The sequence below is a fragment of the Triticum aestivum genome, chromosome 4B, assembly GCF_018294505.1.
Source record: "Triticum aestivum cultivar Chinese Spring chromosome 4B, IWGSC CS RefSeq v2.1, whole genome shotgun sequence".
Classification (NCBI taxonomy): Eukaryota; Viridiplantae; Streptophyta; class Magnoliopsida; order Poales; family Poaceae; genus Triticum; species Triticum aestivum.
In genome coordinates this window covers 561,490,373-561,508,880 of record NC_057804.1, presented here as the reverse complement: position 1 = coordinate 561,508,880, position 18,508 = coordinate 561,490,373, and the positions used below count along the sequence as shown (strand labels likewise).

At 50.2% G+C, this 18,508-nt stretch overlaps 2 protein-coding genes across 3 annotated transcripts; both read right to left on the bottom strand.

Annotated features, from left to right (window-relative positions):
* Nucleotides 1-479: 479 nt before the first annotated feature.
* On the bottom strand, nt 480-5,331 carry LOC123093248 (glutathione reductase, chloroplastic). The gene is made up of 11 exons (XM_044515154.1): nt 4,843-5,331; nt 3,658-3,883; nt 3,268-3,546; nt 3,000-3,176; nt 2,839-2,892; nt 2,600-2,748; nt 1,992-2,055; nt 1,751-1,921; nt 1,367-1,504; nt 1,138-1,202; nt 480-836 (listed from the first exon to the last, which is right to left on the bottom strand). The coding sequence occupies exons 1-10, from the start codon at nt 5,199-5,201 to the stop codon at nt 1,167-1,169; spliced, it is 1,653 nt and encodes a 550-aa protein (XP_044371089.1). The 5' UTR covers nt 5,202-5,331; the 3' UTR covers nt 480-836; nt 1,138-1,166.
* A 5,294-nt stretch (nt 5,332-10,625) lies between these two features.
* LOC123093246 (uncharacterized) lies at nt 10,626-13,661 on the bottom strand. 2 transcript variants are annotated; one of them, XM_044515153.1, is made up of 2 exons: nt 13,079-13,661; nt 10,626-11,178 (listed from the first exon to the last, which is right to left on the bottom strand). In XM_044515153.1, the coding sequence occupies exons 1-2, from the start codon at nt 13,654-13,656 to the stop codon at nt 11,145-11,147; spliced, it is 612 nt and encodes a 203-aa protein (XP_044371088.1). In that variant the 5' UTR covers nt 13,657-13,661; the 3' UTR covers nt 10,626-11,144. The 2 variants fall into 2 exon arrangements, with proteins under 2 accessions (XP_044371088.1, XP_044371087.1); XM_044515152.1 differs by having other exon boundaries at nt 10,626-11,173.
* Nucleotides 13,662-18,508: the final 4,847 nt, after the last annotated feature.

Sequence of the window (18,508 nt, the reverse complement as noted above, 5' to 3'; positions counted from 1 at the left end):
CTTGTAGTTTTTGTGAATTTTTTTCTGCCCGGGTGCAGATGAGACTGGACACTGAATCGCTGCACTCGCAACTATGCTACTATACATGTTGCCTATTAGGTTGACTATACGTGATACGTGATATGGCAACTTATAGCTAGATATTGGCTATACTATTAACCATGCTCTAATGCATGCGCTGAGCTCCATGGTGATGATTCAAGCCTGGCTGCAGCGATGGAGGATCTCCGCACTAATTTTCCAAGATTGGTGGAGATTCTTGCCTGCCCTAGTTGAGGGAAACCTGCTCATCAACTTGCCGGGATGGGGACGCTATTTGGTGTGCTACAAGGATCAAGTAGCTTTGCTCTGGGAGTATGACGCCTGCATGTACTGCTGCATTTGTATTGGCCGATTCGCCATTCCCCGTTGAGTAACGAAGCTACTATTGCTTTTCCCTCAAACCAGAAAGAAAATAACACACAAAACACGCACACGGGTAATTAACCTGGTCGCGGATCGATCTGCGGGTAGTTAAACTCTATACACTGGTTTTCTGGTGGTATTCGGGATCGATGTTTCAAGGTTGATGATACCCACTCACACAGCCACATTGTAACACTTATTACACATGAATAGCAGATGGGGAAAAGAAACTCAACGCCCAACGTGCTCAAGCCTCAAGCAGGAAGGAAAGAAGTGTGCAAATAGGCGGGCAAAAAAACAGAGGTAGCAACTCATCGTTATCGTACATCTTCTGAGGGTTCATCGTGACAGATTTCTCGGGCAACGGTGCACTGTTTAGCTGTGTATTTCCAGTCAGGTTTCCGCCGGTAGCATGGCATCCTCGAGAATGACTGCAGCAACAAACTAAGTAAGAACCAGAGGAAAGATGACAGACATGCCTGGCCAAGCTATTTCCTTGCCAACAACCAGTGAGTGCAAATTAGAATAGGAAAGTGTCATAGTAGATAGATTCAAAAAGATGAACACCTTATAAGAAAACTCAACTAGTCAAAGATGGGTTTTGCAACTATTATTGATGATTTGGTTAATCAAGATCAATACAATGATGCCGGGCACCATTGCGCAATGATAAACGTACGTGCTAAGAAAGGATGGCATAGGGTGGCAGGTCAAAAGAATGCACGTGCTTACCTTCTATGTACAACGGTCAACGGCATTATCTACTTCTGAGTGACGACCTCATCCTTAGACTCTGCCTAAAAGGAAATAACCAACACAAAGTGTAAATTTTCCACAGCGTAGATATAGATAATGAAGCCAATTCTAGCTGAAAAGAGCTGATTGATAGAACACAAATAGTCTCTCACTAACAAATAGGCTAAATGCAGGAATGCATTTAAAAAGGTAGCATGTCATGTACCTCAGCTGCAGTTTTTCTTCGAACTTTTCTAGTTGGATTCCTCATAGTGACAAATTCCTCTGCAGATGTTGGGTGAACACCAACAGTGACATCAAAATCTTGCTTCGTTAACCCCGCTTTAACACCAATTGCAATTCCCTGTCACATAGTTGTAGAAACATGACAAACAAGCCTTGAAAGAAGTGGGGTCTGTCTAGGGCACATCTAGATGTGCCGTAGTTATTGCACATCTAAGTGACTCAAGCAAACTACAAAGAAGAAGAGACAAAAGAAAATGTCTGCACGAATCTTCGCGTAAAATCAATGGCATAGGACTTAGATGTGCAATGCTTAGGGCACATCTAGATGTGCTTTAGCAAAACTGTAATACAAAATCATGCACACCTGGATTATCTCAGGTGCATCATCACCGCACATATGCACTCCTACAACTTTGTTCGTAGTAGCACACACAATGAGCTTCATTAATACACGATCAGGTAATCCAGAAAGAGTGGCTCTAAGAGGTCTGAAGTTTGACAAGTAGACATCAACATCTCCATACTCTTCAATAGCCTGCACAAATATGCATATGAGCGACCTCCTTTGTGTGTAAACAAATTTGATGCATGCCATATATTATTACCTGCTCCTCAGTAAGGCCAACTTGCCCAATGGGTGGTTGAGAGAAAACAGCAGCTGGTACAGCTCTGTCAAAAAACATTTAATTCGCAATGAAAAAGCATTCAATAGAGCAATGATATCCAGTCTCAAATAACAAAAATATCTAAAAAGCAATGAAATTAAATTAAGCATTTCAGTACAAATTCAGTTTCAGGAGATTGTCAGGCTGGGTGAAGCAGAAAAATATGAATCCAAACAAATTGACCAAATGAACTCAACTTTCAAAAGTCACACCAATTCAAATTTTAGTTCATTTGGCTGAGGAGGGTTAGAGGGCACCCTAAGGGTCACAAACTTGCGTCCATAGAACTGGGGAATGGGGGACAAACTTGAAAGTTACTCCTGCCAATTGACCATTTAGGCTACCATAATTTTAAAAATCCACAATACTTTCTGAAAGTGAAAAACAAGGAAATAAAAATTAAATCAAAGCTGGTCCTGTAAACTATCATCAGGAGAGGTAACCACTCATGGTCAACTAACAAGGTATACATCATTTCTAGAACAACCATTGCCTCAACCATATGGTTTTCAAGATTCCTGGTTGTGAGTTGATAAATGATTAAATACCTGTACTCTGGTTTGGTAGGTTCATCACCGAATAAAGTTTTCACAAATGCTCCACCTTCCATCAGTGCAACCGGAGTCAAGTTGATCCTATCAGTAACATCTCCAACAGCCCAAATTGAATCCACTGAGGTTCGAGAATACTCATCGACCTAGCAAGGACAAATATATAACAAGAATCCAAATGTCATGGTAAACATAAAAGCCAGAGGAACTTGAAGGCCACGTATTATTTTACCTACCACTATAGCCCCCTTCTTGTCCATTTTAACCCCAACCTCCTCCAGTCCAAGGTTCTACAAGAACAACAACTATGTTAGGACTCTAGGATGAACGAATTCATAAAACAGTGATATACGATATAACTAAGCAAAAACAAAATGTCTCAGATGATACTACTAACCTTCGTGTTCGGTTTACGACCTGTTGCGAACATTACATGTGAAAACCCACCAATAGTTTCTTTGTTTGTCTTCAGAGATAGTAAACCATCATTTGATTTGGTTATAGCTTGAGGACTATGTTCAGTATGAAATGTGATACCCCTTAAAGACATCTGTTCAGCAACGAAATCTCTGACCTGAAGTTCAAAACTGAAAAAATAAGTCAGAAGCACAAGGCACCGCATCTATCATTGACACTATTATATGTTATTCTTAATACATGCTCACCTCCTCATCAAACCCTCTTAAAACTTTCGGTTGCCGAATAAACACATGAACGTCACTTTTTAAGCCATTAAAAATGCCAGCAAACTCCAAGGCAATATATCCACCTCCCACTATTGCAATTTTCTCAGGTTTTGAAGGCAGATCTAGTGCAGCATCGGAATCTATAACATGCTCTATTCCTGGGATATCTGGCATCGATGGTCGACCACCAACAGCTATAAGTATGTTCTTAGCAGTGTAGAGCTTGCCATCCACACTAACAGTATGTGGATCAACCACCTGTATCAAGTGAACAAAAATTATATCAGTAACTGCACCTTCCAACAGAATTCATTTCAGAAAGCAGTCTATCTATCCCAACTTTAACCTGATTTACAAACATTGCCCAACCTTTCCACGGCCTTCAATTAGATCGACGTTTGCGTTCTTTAAAATATTTTTGTAAATGCCAACTAGGCGTTGCAGCTCTGTATTTTTGTTGGCTATCAGAGTGCTCCAGTCATGTTTTGGATCAGTATCATATGTCCATCCAAAGCCATGAGACTCTTCAAACTCATGAGAGAACTTGGATGCATACACTAACAGTTTCTTGGGAACGCACCCACGAAGCACACATCTGTGATGAAAACAAATAAAGTTCTTATATATGCATTCTGGCATAAAAGTGAGTTAGGAATTCAATATGCATAACAAAACCAACAAGGATATGCAAATTATGAAGGCCAAAACTGTACTAACAGCCAAGTGCTAAACAGTCCTCAATCGTAAATATTGATGTGGACTGTGGAACACAGAAATATTGGACACATAAACATGATAATTGACAAACCAAGATATTGCGAGAAAAATGCAAGAAGATAAATGCAGAACTGCATGTCTCCCGCAACTTGCTACATACTGCAACTGCACCTCTTGATTCCAGCGGAACCATTTTTTAATGAAATTATATTAATATCATGACATTTGCTCCGAAGTAAAGTTAAGAATTATCAAGCGCATGGGTTCAGTTCTACCCATCGAAACGGCAAATGATGCCACAATACTTTAATAGGCTACATTATGATGGTGCAGCATCAAACAGTGTGCAACTTGCCTACAGTCAATTTCCTCTACTAATTACCAATAAATTAGAAACCAAAAAACTTCGGACAGCTGTCTGAACCACATATGAACATTATCTTTACTAGTGTAGAAAATTCCAAAGCAAGGATAACTGTACGTGTCGAAATCATATAATAAGACCACTCATGCACCAATAACATCACCAGAAACAAACATCCCCACCGCCATGTAGCCTCTAACCCTTAAATGGCATGCGAATGTGATGAGAACTGAATGGCATATTAGGGATCTTCACTCTAAGAATCCAGTTCAGCAAGCTAAGGCGTACGGTGAGGTGGTCGTAGCAATCTAACTAACCAATGCAGAAATGGCCCAATCGCACAGAACATTCAACACTAGTCGCTTGTCATTCCAGAAGAAACTTGGCGAAGCACACATACGCTGCAACGCACGGCCTGACCAAACCTTGCTGCGGATAAGCGAACCACAGAAGCAGGAGAAGCGTCCACTTACGTCCCCCCGAGGCCGCCGAGGTCGTCCGCGGAGATGGTGGAGAAGGGCATCTCGCAGATGGCGGCGCGGGCGCCGTAGAGGGTGGTGGCGAAGCGCGAGGCCCGCACGCCGCCGCTCCCGGCGCCGATGGTGAAGAGGTCGTAGTCGTACTCCCCCGCGGAGGAGGACCCGTTGGGCGCGGCGGAGGCCGAGACGGGGCGGTGGAGGCGAGGGCGGGGGCGGTCCGGGAGCCGCGGGGAGGCGGCGAGGGAGCGGAGGCGGTGGCGGTGGATGAGGAGGGAGCGGCGCGGGGAGAGGGTCCGGGTCAGGGTCTGGAGGGTGGTGGCGCAGGAGAAGGGAAGGGCCGCGGTTGTCGCCATGGCTACCTCTCTTCCTCCGAGGTCCGAGCTCTCGCCGCGCTGCCGCCGGCTCCTTTCTTCTCGGAAGTGTGGGGAGGGGAGAGGAAGGGGAGAGGCGAGACGATTGGCGATGTGTGGAAGAGTACGAATTTGCTTACATTCCTCTTTCTTTATTTCGAAAGCGTACTTCGGAATAACAGCAATTCCTGCCGAAAGCGTACTCTAAGCTTTTGAGCAAAGGGGAGTAGCTAAAGTGCACGATCAAGCCTACCGCGCGCAATGTTGTAAGAGCATCTCCAACAGCCGCGCTAAAAGCATCTCCAGCCGCGCCCCCAAGACGGTCCCCCAGGCGACGGTCGCCGGAGTCAAAAAATCGGCCCAGTCGCGTCCCCAGGGTCCCATTTTTCGCCGGCTCAGGCCGAAATTGGCGCCGGCGGACCCAACCCGAACCCGGCGCGCTGGGGGGCGCTCGGGGGCGCCGGGCGAATCGTTTTTGGCGCGAAAGCGCCGCGTGGCAGCCGCATCGTGGGGCAGCCGCGTCGTGGGGCGGCCGCGTCAGCGACACCGCCCGCCTCGTCTTCCCGACGCCTCGGTTTCCCGCGGGGAATCAATGGCAAAGCTGCCGCCGGTCAGCTTTTCCATTGATTCCTCTCACGGGCGGCGCGTCACGGGGCGGCGCCCGGACGCACCGACGCCTCCCCTTCCTCGGCTATATATGGTCTCGCTCGCCAGCGTTGGAGTGCCACCCCAGCCCTCCCTCTCCCGCCAATCTCTTCTCCCCAGCCACTCCTTCTCCCCGATGGCTGAGTGTTTCCCCGGAGACGAGGCGGCGGCCAACGGCTTCGGCCGTCGTTCGCTCCGTGAACAGGAGTCCTGGCTCCTGTTTCAGGCGAACATCCCGGCGCCGTCGGACATGCGCGCCGGGCCGACGGGTTGGAGGCTCGGCAATGGGGGAGTGCCCATTCCCCCGTTGCCCGACGCCGTCACCAAGCCATCGTACTTCGCTGACGAGGTCGAGATCGCACGCGCCTCTCTCACCGACGCCGAGCGCTCCCTTCCCCAGTACGCCGCCGACAACAACGCGGCGTGGGCGGCGTACTTCGAGCGCCACCAGCAGCAACGGCTGGCGTCCACCAACGGGACGCCGATGGTCGGCGGCACCAAGAACAGCGAGGGGCGCCACCTCTGGTGGGGCGTCCCCGGCCGCACCCTCGACGGCGTGCTGGCGCACCTCAAGGGCGGCAACAAACCCACCGTTGGTGTACCCCCCGGCAAGGACGGCCGCCCCGACGCACCGCCGACGCGACGGGCAATGGGCGCCAAGGAGGTTCGGCTCCTCCTCCTCCTCTTCCTCGTCGCGTTCTTACTCCCACTCCTCCGGCACTCCATCGCTGCTCGGCGTCAAGGCCGAGCCCGCGGCGGAGACGCCGCTCGGCCAGCGCACACGCAACGCCGGCATCGTCATCAGCGAGGGCGGCCGGCGCGCCTCCTCGTCGGCTCCTCCCCCGCGCTTCGTCAAGCCGAAGACGGAGCCGGGTCTCGCGCCGGTGAAGACGGAGTCGGGGCTGCTGGCACCGGTGAAGGCGGAGCACGGCGAGGCCGAGCTCGACGACGACGCGACCCTTGAATGAGCACGTCAAGACTCCCTGAAGATGGCGAGGGAGCGCCAGTGCGCCACCCTAGAGCGCTTCGCGCAGCGCCGCCGAGGCCGCGACGAAGGCGGCGGCGTCATCATCGACGACAATGACGCGCCGCCGCCGCCACCAGCCGGGGAGGGGTCCAGCAGGGGCGCCCGAGTCAAGGAGGAGATGGCCGACGATGGCGGCGACGACGACGACTTCTCGGCCTTCAGCAAGTTTTTTTGACTAGTTTTTATATGTAATGGCGTGTTTTAGCCCAAATTTATGAATATAAAAGCCCATGTTTGCCGAAAAGTGGTGTGTTTCAGCCCAAGTTTGTCTATTTTTTTCACGCCTGGGGCCGGCCCTGGGGGCGGCGGCTGGGGGCCAACTCGCCCCCAGACCCACTTTTTGCGTCGGGTCACCCCCAGGCGGCGATTTTAGGTGCCCCCTGGGGGGCCAACGGCTGGAGATGCTCTAAACTAGCGCCGCGCCGCAAATTAGGCCATTTTAGCGCACGCGCGACGCGGCGGGTGGCTCCAGCGGGCGCGCAAAAACCGCGGCGCGCTATAACGAGTTGGGCGCGCGGTCGGATGCACTATCCCGCGCGGTGTATTTGGGGTGCCCGCTTCCGCGCGCGGCACACTCGAGCGCTCGCGCCGCACTCTCTCCTCTCCTCCTCCTACGCCCCGCGCGCGCCAGCGCCGGCGCCCTGCCACCGATGGACGCGCACACCGGCACCCCCTCTCCCCCGTAGTACAGCCGCGACCCCCCGCCGCCGCAGCCGGAAACCCTAGCGCGGGGAGCGTTGGCGTTGCCACCGCCGGAGCTCCGCCGAGCGTCGGCCTCGCGCGCAGCCTCTTCTTGCCGCCGCGGATGACCACGGCGACGGGTGGCGTCGCGCCGGCGCCGGGTGGCGTCGCGCCGGCGCCGGCCCGTGCCGCCGCCGCACCGTCGAAGCTCCGCAATGCGGCGCGGCCGAAGAAGGGCAAAACATCCGCGAAGAAGAACAAGGCGGCGGACGGCTTCGGCAGCTCGAAGGCGAGGGGAAAGAAGCTTGCAGGGCGTTCGACGGGCGCGGCGGCTACCGAAGCGCCGGCGAGCTCACTTGTTGAGCGGGCCGCCAACGCGCACCACGTGTTCGACGAAATGCCCCCAAGGTGAAAAAAATTCCAACTTTTATTTTCTTGTTATTTTTTCAATGCATCATCACATATAGATAGCTCATTTGCATTGTTCAAAAAACTTTGTAGTCTCAACGATGATGCATGCATGTCAACTATGGGTGTTGGGTCCAACAATTCGCATTGGTCTCAAACCAATGACATCCATTTCGAAGACCATGAGTTTGAGGTGGATGAGGAGGGTGAGGGCATTGTCGACGCGCCGAAAGGAAAAGCGGGCAATTACACCACCAACGATGACAAGTTACTATGCAATACTTGGTTGCAAGTGTCGAGGGATCCATCCGTTGGAGGTGATCAAAGTAGAGATGCTTATTGGGGGTGAATGAAAGAACACTTTGATGCTCACAACGTGAGTGGAATTGACCGCTCTGAGAGATCACTTCGGTCCCGATGGTCAACAATCAACTCAGATTGTCAAAAGTGGGCGGCCACACAAAAGGCAGTTGACAAGATTAACCCAAGTAGCACAAATGAGGATGATAGAGTAAGTGGCATCTCATACATGTTCATCATACTTGTTTTTGGTGTTCGAAGTGCTAACTTGTTTTGTTTTTCCTGTAGTACAACATTGCACAAAACTTGTTCAAAGAAGAGACGAGGACAACCAAGAAGGGGAAGATCAAGAAAGGAAGGATCTTTACCTTGCCTCATTGCTATGAAGTGTTAAAGGATGATGAGAAATGGAAGAAGCGTGAAGATTTGGATGATTTGCATTTGAGCAACAAACGCAAGCGAACAAATGAGTTGAATGATGATGATGAGGAGGATGATGCATCAAGTGATGACGGCAAGAGAAGCCCCACACCCAACTCGGTTTCATACTCGAAGCCAAAACGACCGGATGGGTGCAAGAAAGACAAAACCGAAAAGAAGAAGAGGGAAGGAGATGATGAGCTCAAAAATGCTATGGAAGCTATTGTGAAGGCAAGAAAAGAAGCCAATGAGGTGAGGAAAATGGCAAGGAACCAAGATGCCGCGACCGAGGAGAGGAGGTTGGCGGCCGAGGAGAGGAGGGTGGCCGCCGAGGAGAGGAAAGTGGCATTGGAGGAGAGGAAGGTGGGCATGGAGGAGCGAGCTAAGTTGTTAGAATGGGAGAAGCACTTGTTCTTCTTGGACACATCTTTGTTCAATGATGCGCAAAAGGAATACGTCAACCTTGCCCGTGAAGAAGTCTTGATCCAAAAAAGAGCCATGATCCGCATGAGTGGCGGTGGCCTTGGCGGCATGGGTGGCGATGGCCTCGGCGCCATGGGTGGCGGTGGCCTTGGCGGCATGGGTGGCGGTGGCCTTGGCGCCATGGGAGGCATGGGTGGCTTCGGAGCCATGGTAGGCATGGGTGCACCTCCGGCCGCCATGGGAGGCATGGGTGGCTTTGAAGCACCCTCCGACGCTATCGCCGCCATGGGAGGCATGAGTTTTGCTTCTCTCATGGGAGCCATGGGTGCACCTCCAGCCGCCATGGGTGGAATGTCTTTCGATGTGCCTCCTCACACACATTCCCATGAAGATGTCATTGAAGATCTTGCCAACACCGTCGGAGCTTCACGTGATGCGGTGCGTGATGAGGTTAGGGAGGAGATTAATCTTCGGAGGCGGAAGAATCGTCTTCGAAAGATGAGGACGAAGACGAGGAAGATGATTGATGTGTCTTTCATTTATGTCTTGAACTTTAGTTTGCATTTTGAACTTGGTTGGATGAACTTGTGGGCATGAACTTTTATTCATCAACTTGTTTGTGTCAAATTTCACATGTTCATTGCATTTTGATGAATGTTTCAAACTCATTTTGTGTCCAAAATGTCATATATGTTAAAATGCCCGGCGAGTCGCGCGCGCTGTATTTTTGCGCGCTGCATTATAGCGCGGTTGCTGGAGCCAGTGCTGGCGGCCACGCTAAACCAGCCGAAGCGCGCGCGCCATACTAGTTTTTAGCGCGCGGCACGAAGCGCGGCTGTTGGAGATGCTCTAAGGCGGGTTCTGGGACGCCTTCATGTGCTAGCAAACAACAGCACATAAGGCCATTCATTCCCCCTCTCGTGTTTGCGGCCGCTACGGCACTCATCACCTCTAAGCTACCTCGGCGAGTCTATGAATCCGTCTTCTATTTGTCTGTCACTTGGTCGCCGATGTCGGGGAAGGGGATCTTATCTCACTGCCTCGGCTTCGGTTAGTAGTTAGGTTTATGATTATCTTTTCTCGCAAAGGTGGCGTTTCAGCGGATGGCGACGCTTCATCTTCAAGCTAGTCTTTCGGGCTTTAATCGGAGTTCGTCCATTAGACGGAGTCGACAGAGCGTAGATTCCTGCCGTCACCTTCGGACAAGGTTAGGGTTTCTCATCGTAGGTGTGTGCCAACAAGATTTGGTGTCAAGTACCTCAAATGGCTGTCATCGACAAAATCAAAGCCAACTCCAACAAAGAAGCCGGTTCTCATCGACAAAATCAAAGTCAGCTCCAACAAAGAAGCAGAGATGATGGCTGTGGTCTTCCGATGGTGCACGCTTGAACCTTTATAATAAATCCACATACTTTTTCAAAAAACAAAACAGTACAGAAGGCCTTTTCATGCGGCTACAACACAACTCAACTCTCATCAACATAACCTTCCATTAGTTCAAGGTATCATCAGCAAGATTCCAGTACACAAGCAAATCACCAACGTTCAGAAAGTGTGGCGTCATATAATTGGCCATTCATTCATTCGTTCGCCAAAAGTCAGTACAGGCATCTAGAATCCAACAACATGAAATGGTACTACCACGATGATCCACCAATTTCCAAATTGGTTCACAGCAAACCAAAATAAAACCTTACATAATATTAGTGGTAATAACCGCAGTGAAGACGGAGGGAAACTAAGGAAGAAAGATTAGTGATGCCTATAATAGTACTTCGGTAGGTAGGTATCACCATAGCTCATCCAGGACAGGTTAGTGCCCGGACGAGGTCATCGGTGTTAGTGGAGAATAGTTGCAGGAGTTGTTGATGGGCACGTGCAGACGAATGCCTCCTCTTACGAGGAGTCGCTGCGCTGGGTCTTGGCCTGAGGAGCCTCAGGTTAGGTTTGCCAAGCCCCAAATAAGAGCAGTATGTACAACTGCCGGGCTTGTGGCGGCAAGACATTGGTCCATGAGCTTGAGTTGCCCTTCCCTAACATCATCAGCAGCTTGGCTCCATTCCCCATTGCTCTACACTGCAAAAGAGCAGATATGTCTTAATGAAGTGATGCTGGTAAAAGGCTGCAGCAAGCAATTTTTGTACAAAAACATAACCGGCAATAACATTTGCAACAGGCAGCTCCAGGAATAATGTGGATAAACAAGTAAGCTTAAGCAGGTAGAAAATAATTCACAAAAGTAATTCTGCTGGACTTGATGCCACTTTTGCTGGAAGTCAAAGTAATCATGTTTTTATTTGTTCTACCGAAAGGCATCATGTTAGCTTGGACTGGTACAAGGGCAGCATGCGGACAAGGTTTTTATACCAAGCTTACGGAAGTAACCTGCTGTTGAAAACTCTTACAAACCACCAGTGTAACGACTAAAGATTTCAAATTTAGCCAATGTCCAGGAGAAAAGCACGGCCTCAGAACTTTACTGGTTAAGTTCGACTTGATCATTTGATCACTTGACTTGAAGGGTCCAATTCCATTACAATCAACACATAAGAACTTCAACACCTTATTGATACAACACAATATTATCATAATTTTCACATGCCACGACCAGTCCTTCGTGAATTCTGGAATATATTTTTACCACATTTCTTACTCTAGTTTGGAATAGCCAAGTGAATTGATGCATGTAAAATCACTCAATTGGTGCGAGATTGATGTCCCAATAGTTACTTTACTCCTCTTATCATAAGTGCAAAAAAGAGAGAAAAGGAGAACAAATTTTGACATATATTCCGCTTGTATTTATGACTACAGAGGTAAAACTAACTATTAAACCGATAGGCCCCATAGTTTTTTCTCTTCAAGTTACAAATTATGAAGTGTCATTATCTGCTTTTATAGTCTTTACCATTAACAAAGGCCATTCACAGTTGCATCTTCAATCACATCCCAAGCTATTGCTCATTCAAGTTGTGAGACTGCATAGAACTATCAAAGGAAAGTGTACCAAAGGCCATATGATGGCATATTATCTCATATAGGACAATAGGCAATATTTTGCCTAGATGGTAGCAGGTACAGCCCCACCACCAAGAAACAATATGCAAAACACCTCGTTGATATAGTTAACTGCACTTGTCAGATGTGAACCTAAGGTGAGATGATGTTGCAAAGTGTCCTAGATTCTTTAGATTCATACAACACAGCAAGTTAAGAGTAGGCTCATGCACACCCTGCAGTTTAACAAAGCAGAGAACGTTCACCACAGCAGAAAGTGCGGCATGCTCCCAAAGCAGAGAAACTGCAAGGATTTCACATTCACATTGATCATGCTTGGTTTTACCGGATTAACAAGGCACTTTCCAGTAGTGTTCTGCAGGACAGACATACCCACACCACACCACCTCCTGATAGTGCATTACAGACTAAACATCTCCAGACTCAGTTGGAGGAAATCGATTACTTATTGTACCAGTCAACTACTACAGCACCTGGCATTGGGCCTTGTAACCCGCAGCTAGATAGATCAGGGTTGACTGCAAATAGCAGGTGCACTGATGAAAAACTCTTTCAGGATCCACCACAAGTATACAACGACAAGCATTTAAATAACAGAGTACTACTAGTTGCAGCAACTCCTTCACGAGCCACTGCAGAGACAAGGCTGTCACACAAATCCACCTAAAACCGATCGCGAGTAGCTTATTGCCGCTAAAATATCGTCGGAGCACCAACATTCCCGAACTAATGCGGCGGCGCTCCCTCTCTCTCAGTTTGCAGAAATGAAAGTTCCTAAAACCACCAGCGACACCGCACATTCCAACTCGAAAGTTCATCGCAATCTACGCCCCCCAAAAACCACCGTGCGGCGCCACCAAACAAGCCACAAATAAGCGCACGGGTGTGAACATTTCGTGGCCAACGTAAGGAAAGAAAAAACATCACACTGCAGCGCCGAGGGAGGCCATTTGTGTACCTCGGGACCGGCCGCATCCCGCGAGGGCGAGCCGGCCGGAGCCCGCCCTCCGCGGCGAGGAGGCCCCGGCGCCGGCCCGATCGGGAGCCCCTGGCCGGCGACGGCGAGGGGCGAGGCGGGGAGAGCGCGAAGGAAACCCTAGCCCCCACGCGGAATGGGGGAAGAGCTGCTGGTGCGACGAGGCCTCTCGGGGGTTGTTGTATTGAAGCGCTCTGATGGGAAGGACGGACGGACGGGCGACACCCTGGGCCGCGGTACCACGCCACTCCCCTTCCGGATTTCCCGCGCGAGCGCGGCGCCGTGATTTTACGCTCCTGCCCCCTCGACGTGACGACGGGACGTCGGGACGCTCCACCGCACTGCGCCAGCGCGTGGGCCGCACGAAGCGAGGGCAGCGGGGTAATTTCCAGGCGCCGCCTGGCCTCGCCGGCGACAGAGGCCACACGCACGCCTACTTGTCTCTCTCCTCGCGGAAACCGGGGCAGGATGGGTGGGGGAGTGATTTCCAGCTGGGATGGTGGCGCGGAGAAGCAACGCGGGTCAGCTTGACGTAGGAGGAGGGTGGCAGGGCAGGGCATTCATCAGTTTTCGTTCCCAAATGGTTTTGCGCGCATCATTGATGATTGATGTGAGCCCGAGCACCAGGCCCAGTAATGATGCCCTTCCTCTCTCTCTTCTCCTTCCCTGCTGCAAGTGCAATGCATCGTATCGGGCGTGTTTAGGGCAACTCTGACGTACGATCCCGTTTTACGCGGATTTCGTTCGTTTGGGTGACAATGGGGCGGTGCCCGGTGTCCTTCTGGATTTTTGGATACGTCGGTCGTGCGACTCAACGCGCAGCCGCATCTCATTCGTGGGAGGCCATTCATACTAAATCAAGCATGGCAAATAGTTCAAATCAAACATATCAAATAGTTTCATATTCGAAATAGTCTTACAACCCAATCGAAATTTGTTTGCATGAAAAAAAATTAAATCGATAGATACTGGTTATCAATGTGAGTCAACATGTGCTCAACCAAGTTATCCTAAAGCTGCACATGAATATGTCAATCACGCATTTCATGATGAAATTAGACAAACTGTTGAAAGTTTGCAGGAAGTGGATGCTCAGCCTCAACATTTCCGCCCTGGAAATCAAACCCTTGGTTGTAGATGCTATCACCACACTCATCCTCCGCGATCATGCTGTGCATGATCACACAAGCAGTCATCACCTTCCGATGCTTCTGAGTGCTCCATGTCAGTGCAGGTATTTGAATGATGCCCCATCTAGATTGAAGCACACCAAAAGCATGCTTCACATCCTTCCTAGCACTCTCCTCATTTGGGCAAATCTTTGTCTCTTCTCTCCTTGCGGATTGGGTATGATCCTCACAAGAGTTGACCACTGAGGATAGATACCGTCAGCTATGTAATATTCCTTGTTGTAATGGTGGTCATTGATCTCAAAATTGACCTCTGGGGAGTGGCCTTCTGCAAACCTTGCAAACACTGGAGGACGTTGAAGCATGTTGATATCATTGTGAGAACCAGACATGCCGAAGAAATAATGTAATATCCATAGATCTTGTGAAGCCATCGCTTCAAGTATGACAGTGGCACCTTTCACATACCCCTTGTACTACGTCTGCCAAGCAAATGGACAGTTCTTTCACTTCCAGTGCATGCAATCTATACTACTAAGCATGCCCGGAAAGCCCCTACAACATTTATCGCCAACAACCTCTCTGTATCAGTGGCAGTTGGCTCTCTCAGGTACTCGGGGCCGAACACTGCCATCACAGCCTTGCAAAAACAATACATTAAGAGGATGTAACGATCCGAGACCGACGCTTCAGATGCCTTCCATGTATCCCGAGTTTCGTCGTGTGATTTGTTTTGTTTGTTGCATTCATCATTGCATCATGTCATCATGCAACCCTTTTTAAAACTCAGCTAAATAAATTGCATAGATCGTTGATCTATTTAAATCGAGTGAATTCACATGGTGATTTCTCTTTATAACATATCCTCCCAATATTTAGGGAGATATAATAAATAATCCATTAATTTGGAATTAACCGCAACCCACTTGCAGTTCAATTCTCATGCCTTTTGCTTCAAGTTTGTCCCCCCAAACTTTGCCAACAAATTCTTATCTCTTTTTCGAGACTCCTCTAAAAATCTCAACATATCTGGACCTTCCTCACCCACTTTCTATCCAGACCCATTTGAATATAGTTCAAATGAGTTTGGATTTAGATTGCCAAAACCTCTTCCAACCATTTTTGTTAAATCCTTCATATATTCTTGGTCCACGGAAAATATCTTCGTTGGTCTAATTCTCTTTCTAACTCTCTCTTTCTTTTATCCAAAGTTTTGTTTGTTTTATAAATGGAAGACCAATTAGTTTCTAGGCTGACCCATCTCCTTCTCTCTCCCTAGCCTTCCTACTGCCTAGCTGGGCTTCAACCAGCAGCTGGGTCGGCCCCAAATCTCTTCTCTCTTCCCCTAGGCCCAGTCGGTGCCTTGTTAACCCTAGACCCGACCCCCTCCTCTTGATCTCTCCCTCTCGCTTCCCCGCAACACCGCCATCTCTCCCTGAACCCCTCGCTCTCACCCTCTCGTGCCCTCCCGTGCCGCCAAGAAGAGAGACGGAGCGCTCGCGCCCGATCGCCGCCGTGCTCGTCCCTTGGCGCCGCTTCTGCAGCGCCTCGGTCGATCTCCTCCCTCACGCAAGCCATTCAAGCCCCGCCTGCCTCGCCGTTCGATGCGCCGGCTAGAGAGCCCCGTCGGCGTCCAGCCATCCTGCGCGCCGACTGGTACGTCTCCAACGTATCTATATTTTTTGATTGTTCCATGCTGTTATATTATCACTCTTGGATGTTTTACAATCATTTTATAGTCATTTTATATCATTTTTTGGTACTAACCTATTGACATAGTGCCCAGTGCCAATTGTTGTTTTCTACATATTTTTACATTGCAGGAAATCAATATCAAACGGAGTCCAAACGCAGCGAAACTTTTGGAGGATTTTTTTGGGCCAAAAGACATCCAGTGGGCCAAGAAAGCACCTGGGGTGGTGACGAGGATACAAACCTAGGGTAGGGTACTAGGGTCATAGGCCTGACCTATACGCCCTACCCAAGGTCACTACCCTAGAAGCAAAGAAGCTTAAGAGACAATAGGGAGTACCCAATAAAGGCGTCGAGTGCAATCCACTCAACCAACGAACCACTCGGGTACCCCTCCTTCCCGAAGTCACACGACCAGTCAACCACTCGACCATACAAGAAACCACTCGACCTATTGAAGACCAGGAGTCATTCAGAACAGCAACGAGCGAGCATTCACTCCGTGATCTTTAAGGTCATTTAAGGCACTTAAAGCTAGCGTTACCAGTAACGCCCCAATCTCTATGTACATTGAACCCTTTGTAACGGGGAATGGCTGGGGTCCTGGCGAACTCTATATAAGCCACCCCTCCTCTGCCACAAGGGTTCGCACCCCCTGTAACACACTCATATAATCCAGTCGACCGCCTCCGGGCACCGAGACGTAGGGCTTTTACCTCCTCTGAGAGGGGCCTGAACTCGTAAACACTTGCATACAATCTTGCCGTAGCTAGGACCTTGCCTCTTCATACGTACCCCTATACTTACTGTCAAACTTAGTACCACGACAGTTGGCGCCCACCGTGGGGCAAATCGTCTTAGCGACTTCCAGCGAGATTGCATTTTCTTCGACCTTCATCAGCATGGTTTCCAGTGGCGATTTGGTCATGGGCCGCAAGTTCTGGCTCGGCGCGCTCATTTTCATCACCGACGACTCCGCCTGGCTCTAGGAGTCCCTCCTCAACGTCGAGGCCCTCCCGGCTCGCGGCTCGGCACACTTCCGCGCGAGTTCCTGCGGTGTCCTCCTCAGGCATCCGTCTTCACCATACCAGTCAGTCATCGCGTTGTCGACTCACTTCACTGGCCGCCGCCGCAAGCGGTCTGGTCGTTCGCGGCTCCAACAATGGGTGAGACACGCGGTGGCTCGTCAGGCCTTCACCCCCCAAGTCGCGGCTATTAAACCCGACATGTATTCTCGTGGATTGGTCGACCCGTCGACTGATTTCACAGATACTCTTTCTGAGAGTGGAAGTTGTGATCCCGCGGCGGAGGTCCTCATGGTCGACTCCCATCGCGGTCCGCCTGACTTCCGTCACAGCAGCGACGGCGGCAGAAGCGCTGGTCAGTCACTCGACCACGAGGAGTACCAGCCCCAACCTCTCAGCTCACAACAGAGGGAGGAGCTGCACCGTCGCAACATGGAGGCTCTCCAGACCCCCATCATAGGGGAAACCGCCGAGGCCCGGGCCTTGGAGGCGGTGCGCCTAGCCACTCTGGCTGAGCGCACTCGTCTGGAGAATCTCCAACATTCTCTCGACGAGCGTGCTTGTCGATTGGTTCCCGAATCCAGTCGGCGTCCACGACAGTTGTTTCCGCCGGAAACTCAGGTATTCCGTACACCGATTCAGAACTTGGCAGCCGATGCACGGATTGCAGAATCTATTCAGCCGTCTCGTTCAGAGGTTGTGAGAGGCCTAGAGCAGATCAAAATGTTGCTCCGAGCAGCGGGAGACCAGAACTCCGCTGTTTCCTAGTCGCAAAACAGAATCCACAGCAGATCTGTGAGAGCAGATACCGTTCAGTCGGCTCACAGTCCTAGGTCCCCTTTGTGACAGGGAGGTCGTGATCACCGCTAGGATAGGTACCTGGGAAGAGCTCATGGCGAATATGATCATGAGTACGCCCGCGACAACTACCGTCGGGCACCTTCGCCCCTTCCGAGGGATGGGTCATACGCGCCCCGGCGCAATGACGACAGGCGTCCGTACGGGAACGACCACAGAGTTCCAATCGACCCCAGAGAACCTGGCTTTGACGCAAGGTCTGTCCTTGTGCAAGGTTTGGTCGACCGGAACAGAGCATAGAGAGAAGGTTTGGATCGAGACAGACCCAGTGGGGGCAGAGTCCACGTTTCCGGCCCCGAATGTTTCGGAAGGGCCATCATAGCTGCTGAGATACCCCATAACTTTAGACTGGCGACTGGCGTCAGTAAGTTTACAGGCGAGTCAAAGCCCGATACTTGGCTCGAAGATTACCGAGTGGCTGTGCACATCGGTGGGGGCAGTGATGAGGTGGCCATGAAGCACCTTCCTCTGATGCTTGAAGGGTCTGCCAGAGCTTGGCTGACTTAGTTGGCCCTCGGGAGTATTTTGAGTTGGAATGAGTTAGCCCGAGTGTTCACTAGAATGTTTGAGGGAACTTGCAAGAGACCTGCAGCATTGCATACAGAAACCGAATGAAACCCTGAGGGACTATATCCAGAGATGGATCACTTTGCACCACACAGTGGAAAATGTGTCAGATCACCAAGCAGTCTGTGCTTTCAAGGAAG